Source organism: Microcaecilia unicolor, chromosome 5 (genome assembly GCF_901765095.1).
Source record: "Microcaecilia unicolor chromosome 5, aMicUni1.1, whole genome shotgun sequence".
NCBI lineage: Eukaryota > Metazoa > Chordata > Amphibia > Gymnophiona > Siphonopidae > Microcaecilia > Microcaecilia unicolor.
The window spans coordinates 66978622-66986750 of NC_044035.1; the positions used below are offsets into that span (position 1 = coordinate 66978622).

General features: G+C 37.6%; 1 protein-coding gene across 1 annotated transcript in view; it reads left to right on the top strand.

Moving 5' to 3' along the window:
• LOC115470074 (glutaredoxin-3-like) overlaps positions 1 to 5700 on the top strand; it is a 177169-nt gene extending 171469 nt beyond the window's left edge. The window contains exon 11 of the mRNA XM_030202966.1: positions 5473 to 5700. Within this exon, the coding sequence (XP_030058826.1) occupies positions 5473 to 5523 (51 nt within the window). The 3' untranslated portion in view covers positions 5524 to 5700. The remainder of the gene's footprint in view (positions 1 to 5472) is intronic.
• The last annotated feature ends 2429 nt before the right edge of the window (positions 5701 to 8129 follow it).

Genomic DNA, 8129 nt, shown 5'->3' on the forward strand with positions numbered 1-8129 from the left:
GCATACTGCTGTGTTGGACCTGAGTGTGACATTTGTGGCGGCATAGAGGCTGGCACAAAATATTTTTAAAGATATTTTTTGAGGGTGGGAGGAGGTTAGTTACCTCTGGTGGATTAAGGGGAGGTCATCCACGATTCTCTCTGGTGGTCATCTGGTCAGTTTGGGCACCTTTTTGTGCCTTGTTCATAAGAAAAACAGGACCAGGTAAAGTCGTCCAAGTGCTCATCAGGGATGCCCTTTTTTTTTCCATTATGGGTCGAGGACGTCCATGTGTTAGGCACGCCCAGGTCCCGCCTTCGCTACGCCTCTGGCACGTGAACTTTGGTCTTCCCTGTGACGGAAAGCAGTTGAGGACGCCCAAAATCGGCTTTCGATTATACCGATTTGGGCGACCCTGAGAGAAGGACTCCCATCTTCTGATTTGTGTCGAAAGATGGGCGTCCTTCTCTTTCGAAAATGAGCCTGTCAGTGTTCAATTTTAACTTATGATCAAACATCCAATTATTTATTAATGACATGCATTGTTGATTTAGAATAGAATCTATTACAGAAATAGAATCAAAAGGTATCAAAACTGAGATGTATATATATATATACTGTATATATATATATATATATATATATATATATATATATATATATATTGAACGGATTTCTTGTTATATAACAAGAAACCGAAAGATCGTAAACAAATATTGAAAATCAGCGGCGACAGTGGAGAGCCTTGAGGGACTCCACAGTTACTACTCCAGGAAGAAGATAGGCCATCCTTTGTTTTGACTGTATAAGTGCGAATCAAAAAGTCTTAAACCAATTCTGCACTTTTCCAACAATTCCAATATTTTCAAGTAACTACAGCAGAATTTCATGGTCCAGCTAAAGTTTAGAGCAAACCTTAAAACTTATCTTTTCTCAAATCCTTTATGGCATAGAGTGGTGACTGTTGGGCATTTATCATTGTTGAGCCTGCTGCGAGCTGCCATTTTGCTTTTAGCATCTTTGTTGTCGTCTTGTGTCGGGGTTGTTTGTTGTCATAATTAATATATGTATTATCCTTGCTTTTCTTCATGGCCTGTCCTATGTTTAATGACATTCCATTCTTCCTATATTTTTAGTTTTATAAGCTATCTAGTACGTCCCATCAATAGGCAGTATACCAAGAACTCTATAAACTATTATTTTATGTCAGACCATCAGAATTTTGTAGCCACTTGAAGCTTGATTTGAAAGCAGTGGGCTATATTCTTCCTCACCAAGTCTGATAAACCTTTAATCAAAAATGTATTTATTTATGTATTTGTTACATTTGTACTCCACATTTTCTCACCTATTTGCAGGCTCAGTGTGGCTTACATAGTGCCATGAGGCAAAGCCTCCTCCGGTGAAGAAACAAATACAGAGTGATGTTATTCTAAATGAAATAAATATGTACATACACATTATAGAAACATAGAAAGGGAAGTTATATAAAGTTCATTAAGTTCATTACAAGTTTGGGTTTCTTTGAGTTGCTGGATTCAGGTAATTAAGTCAGGTAGATTGGGATATGCCTTTTCAAACAGGCAAGTATTTAGTGATTTCCGGAAGTTGTGGTGGTCGTACATAGTTTTCATGGTTTTTGGGAGTGCATTCCAGAGTTGTGTACCCATATATGAGAAGCTGGATCCATGAACTGATTTGTACTTAAGTCCTTTGCAACTAGGATGGCGGAGATTTAAATAACAGCATGATGATCTGATTGAGTTTATGGTTGGCAGGTCTATGAGGTTAGATATATCTCCTGGGGCATCACCATATATAATTTTATGGACCAGGGTACAGATTTTAAAAGCAATGCGTTCTCTGATTGGTAGCCAGTGTTTTTCACGAAGGGGTTTGGCCCTATCAAATCGCGGTCTGAAGCTTCTTTATAAGATTTTCTTTACATCCAGCATAAATTCCGTTACAGTAGTCGGCATGGCTAAGGACCATTGATTGTACCAAATTGCAGAATATTGCTCTTGGGAAGAATGGTTTCACTCTTTTAAGTTTCCACACTGTGTAGAACATTTTCTTGATTGTGAAGTTAACTTGGTTCTCGAATGTGAGGTTCCTATCAATTGTGACACTGAGGATTTTCAAATTACCTGAAATAGGGAGAGTATAATCTGGGGTAATTAGGTTTGAGGGAATGTTTGAATTTAAGCGGGATGAGAGGATGAGGCAATGTGTTTTTTCTGCATTGAGTTTGAGCTGGAATACATTTGCCCATGAGTTCATGGTATGCAAGCTAAGGTTAATTTCGTTGGTGATTTCAGACAGATCATATTTGAAGGGGATGAATATTGTGACGTCATCAGCATAGATGAAGGGGTTGAGGCCCTGAGTGGATAAGGCCTTGGCTAGTGGAGTCATTAGGTTGAAAAGGGTTGGTGATAATGGTGATCCGCGAGGTACTCCACAATCTGCTTTCCACGGGGGTGATAGATTTGAATTTGATTTCACTTGATAAGTTGTGGTGGTTAGGAAACCCTTGATCCAATTGAGTACATTACCACCAATCTCGAAGTAATCTAAGAGTCTTAGTAATATATTATGATCAACCATGTCAAATGCACTAGACATATCGAATTGGAGAAGTACGTTGTTGCCAAATGCTATTTCCTGTCTGAATCTGGCCAGGAGGATGTTTAACACTGTTTCAGTGCTATGGCAGGGGCAAAATCCCGATTGAGATTCATGTAGTATAGAGAATTTGTATATGTAATCGGTAACTGTTTTGGTTACCATACTTTCCATCAACTTAACTACTAGTGGAAAAATCTTATTAAAGTTATATATTCCATCATCAAAAATGTTTTTACTTATCTTTATAAAAGTTTCCAATTATACTCAGAATAGAGAGCTTTGGCAAAAAACAGGAGCTCAACATGAATTCATGTTTTGCCATCCCCGCTGTATCAAGGCAGTTGCTCTGTTTAATTCCACTCTTCCCTCCTTTATTTCAGAGCTTGTATCTCCCTCTTTCTTCAGTCAAAATGCCAAAAGATGGTGGCAGCTTTATTCCACACTTAAACCACAGATCTCATGACCATACTAGCCAATAAATCTATGCCATCTATTCAATCTGCATATTCAAATCATTCAGTGTAACAGCATTAAGATGGTAAATCCAGTATTGCACCTTAAATATTGTTCAAAACATCTGTTGTTGGTACAAAACCAAGACCCCAGTTAAAAGTTTATTGGTTCAGTGAGAAAGAATATGACCTATTGCTTTCTTCAAGTGGCTGCAAAATTCTGATAGTCCAACATAAAATAATTTTTAGATTTAGTTGAATGAGGGTACTGTATCATGTTGTTTTTATTTATTATATATTTTACCCCCATTTTAAATTGTTTTAAAGTGCCAATCTGCTGGACATTATGAAGTTAATCGTGCACATCTTTCTGCAAATTGTAATGCATAACTACTGTTTGCAGCTTTTTTACAGATTCAAAATAAGAAAACAATGAAATGTCAGATGCATAGGTTTGGACACCCTTTACGTCAGTACTTTGCAATACCACCTTTACAAGAAATAATAGCTTCCGAATGTTTCCTTTAGCCTGCTCTTTCTGTTCTTTTGGAATTTTTCCCCCATTCTGCCTTGCAGAACTTTTCCAGCTTAGAAATATTCTTAGATCTCATTGCATGCACTACATGGTTTAAGACCTCTCCAAAGATCTTGCAACAATATTCAAGTCTAGACACTATGATGTCCATTCCAAAATCGATTTTGAGGTCAGTTCTGTATTGGTGTCTCTTTTCATCTTCAGTTTCTTCACCGACTGTGGGACATTAGCTGTTAACTATTCCATACTATATTTCCTGTGTCACCAATGCCACACAACCCCAAAACATTATAGATCCACTCTGATGCTTAAGAGCGAGGTATTCTTTTTTTCCAAATGCTTCACCCTTTTTTCTCCGAGCATAGAGGGAAAATTCTGTAAACCGTGCTCAAAATTTGCTGTTTGAAAAAATCAGTGGTAAACACAATTCTGTAAAGGCACGCGCCCTTTATAGACTTAGCACCAATTCCTGCACCTAACTTTATACACCAGACTCCTGCCTGCAGAAACCTGATGTAAATGGTAGCATCCAAGTGAGGCGCGCTGAGCCAGTATTCTGTAACCTCGCATGCAACTTTTCAGAATGCCGCTGACACCATGGCCATGCCCCCTTTTCCGTTATGATCTAGTAGAGTTAGGCATCGTGCCTTATTGAATAGAGTACACCCGGTTGCTTCAGTGTTTCAGATTGCATGGACTAAATTATGGAACACTCTTCCCATTTCCTTAAGGAATATTAGACAAATAGAGGCATTTAGGAGAGAACTGAAAACATATCAGTTTAAGCAAACCTATGGGACAGTCTAAGACCCTGTATAAAGAAGATTAAATGTATAATGAGGCTTTGAAAATTTGATCTTGTTAGTGATTGTCATCTTATACTGTGTATGTTTTAATGGTCATCTGCTGAGGTTTTTAGATTGTGCAGAATATAAATATTGTAAATAAAAAAAAATTAAACATTTCGGATCTTATTAATAAGCTGGTGGGCAGCGGGACTGGTGGTTGGGAGGCGGGGATAGTGCTGGACAGACTTGTACGGTCTGTGCCGGAGCCAGGGTTGGGAGGCGGGGCTGGTGGTTGGGAGGTGGGGATGGTGCTGGGCAGACTTGTGCGGTCTGTGCCGGAGCCGGTGGTTGGGAGGAGGGGCGGGGGGTTGGGAGGCGGGGATAGTGCTGGGCAGACTTATACTGTCTGTGCCCTGAAGAGCACAGGTACAAATCAAAGTAGGGTATACACAAAAAGCAGCAAATATGAGTTATCTTGTTGGGCAGACTGGATGGACGGTGCAGGTCTTTTTCTGCCGTCATCTACTATGTTACTATGTTTACATAGAAATAGTATGAATTGGATCTTACTAATAAGTTTTACATAGAAATAGTATGAATCAAACGGAAGGGTGTCTAAACTTTTGTATCTGTCATATTTACCTTTTTTGAATGATATAAATCAGCAAATAAATAGTACTTATGCATAAAAAAATTGCAGAAAATATCATATTTAACTTTGTACCATGTAGATTTCATGTCAGTTTTCTATTCATTGAAACATACAGTTTGACCAAGGATGCTTATGTACATAAGCTGTGAGCAACACATAGATACAACCCTACACCTGTGCTCTGTGTGTGGTTATGTGTAAAATGAGAAACTGTTACATCCCGTAATTGTCCTTAGAGTGAAAGAGGGAAGCTCATTTCTGCTTTGAGTTCAAGGGTGGTAACATGATTGCCTGGTTCCTTGGAGTCTAACTGGTTCAATATGTGATTGGTGTTCAAGATTTTATAACCTCAGGCTAGGAATCCAGTTAGGTTATTAATACTAAACCTTACATATAGTGAGATATGTATATCTATATTTATGCATTTTTTTTTTACAGGAGCTGAGAGAATCTGGTGAACTGTCAAATGCCCTTAAAGGAAAGAAGTAATAGAACAGATGGAATTGCTAATAATGGAAAATGAACAGACTAACTCTGAGAAATTACAGCTGGTGATATGTGTTAGCCTCTCCAAGTCACTCAGATTCCTACCTGTAGGAAACCTTGTGTGGTTATAGGTTAGTGTAGGGGGAGCTGAGTTTGATTTCCACTGCAGCTTCTTGTGACTCTGGGCAAGTCACCTTATCCCTCCATTTCCCCAGGTATAAAATAAGTACCTGTATATAACATGTAAACCGTTTTGATTGTAACCACAGAAAGGCAGTATATCAAATCCCATTCCCTTTCTATTTTTCCTGCCTCCCGCTTCTCCTTAAGGATTTTCATTCCCATGCACCCTCCACATTGTAGTAATATTAATATTCCATAATATAGTCTTATAGATTAAACTGCATTTTTTGATTTCTAATCAGATGATTGATTACAGTAGTTTGCTAAGACAGTCATTGAATTAGGAATGTTTATTATATATATTTAATTCTTTTTATTAAATTTTAGTTATTTACATTCATATATTCTATAAATGTCAGAAAACTTACATACATTTATTACAATCATTTTAATCTAAAGGAAATTGTAGTCTAAATTTTAACCACTATATGTGATCCAAGAACAAGGTAATAAAATACAAAAGAAAATAAATTTGGAAATTATACAAAAATTCCAATTAGGCGCAGAAAATTCACCAAGATTGCAATCAGGCTACAGCATTATCCTCTGAGACAGTTCTAGGGAGCTCTTTCATTCGTTCTCTAACTTCAATAAACTCTTTTAGTTTTTTTGGATCGAAAAACAAATAAGTATTTAAATCATATATTACAAAACATTTGCAGGGAAACTTGACAAAGAAGGTGGCTCCCAGAGCCAGACCTCTTGGCTTAAAAGCCATTAGTTCTTTCCTTCTTACCACTGTCTCCCTAGCCAAATCAGGAAATATGTTTATTTTCTCCACAGCAAAAAAAACATCATTAACATGTTTAAAAAATAGTCTTAGAATGTTTATTTTGTCCAATTCAAGGGCAAACGTCACCAATAAGGTAGCCCGTTCCCTTTCCACTGAAGTCTCTAATATTTCCGTTAAATTCAAATTATCTTCAGGTGGGTCTTCTTTCTTTTTGTAGGAACATTTAATGTAATATAACTTTGTCATAGGTGGATGATTTTCAATTGGCAATTTCAATATATCTAATAGATACTTTTTGAAGGAATGTTTATTAAAGATGCATGAATGTCTAGCAGTTAAAATAGATGTCTTGACAACTGGCAGTATTGTTAATAAATTTTGCAGTTTATTTGCTGTCTTATAGGACTAGATTCTATAAATGCCACCAAAAAACTTAAGTGCTGAGCACTATTCTATAAAGGATTTGTGCTCTTTGTAGAATAGCGGCTTAGCGCATAAACATGCCTAACTGAAAGCACCAATAATTAAACCTGCTGAAAGAAAGTGTAAATGCCAGCATCTAAGTTAGATGCCAATCGGGTCAATTCTGTAACAATGCATGTAAATTCAGGGAATGCCCCCAGATCAACCCCGAAACACCCCCTGGCCATACCCCTTGAAATTTACGGCCCATAGGATTTCTTCACGCAAAGATATAGAATATGATGTGAGCGTAAATCCCAATTAAGGCCAATTAATGCCAGTAATTGGTTGTTAGAGAATTATTGGCACTAACTGGCTCATTAATCAGTTAATTTGTATGAGCAAATTGTCAGTATGCACTGATTTGCGTGTGCAAATTTAGTCGCCATTTATAGAATCCAGGGACATATACGTGAACATTTCTGTTCTAGAAAAGGACTTGAAAATGATTGTGAATAACAAGGGAGTCATAAACGTTGAAACTCGGATAGCTGTCACTAAAACGAGCAGGTGCTGGTATATTGTATATGTCATGTTTAGAGGTATTTAACATCCTTGGGGGCTCATTTTCAAAACACTTAAACTATGGAACTTTGTAAGTCTAAATGTTTTGAAATATGCCTCCAAGTTGGTGAAATTTCTCTTTCCCCCCCCCCCCCCCGCATTTTGTTTTCAGGCCCTTAGTGACCTCCCACTTGTTTTGATAAACTCAACAATCTTGATCATCTAATACCACGCCTCCCATAACAAGTCTATAAAACCTGTAATTGGACATCATAGAAATCAAAGGTTAATATTTAAATATGCATATATGTATGTCTGTGCAAGAAGGTAAAGAGGCTATTTGAAAATTACCCATCCTACCTGCAGGTAAAAGAAAGTGCTGATAATTCTTTGAGTTTGTACAACTGTCAGAATGTATTGTTTTCCTTTGACGGCTTCTCTTTTTTGCTGCCTCTCAGACGCTTATGCCCTAGTCGACCGCCTGGTCTTTTAAGCTGGCTCTGGGCTTGCTGCGAGACCAGAAAGTAGAACAAGTCATGAACGTTTCAGTAGGAAGGATGGTTAGAATGTTGAGAAATGTTGCTTTCTCAAGGACTGTCACGTGAAGTGGGAGATTGTCATCGAGGCTTTTTGTTTCATTAAATATGTATGACTTTAGGAGCTCAGGATGGCAAGTTTACCTTGACTGAAGTCTTAAATTTTCTGCTTCCCCCAGAATATTCTGACT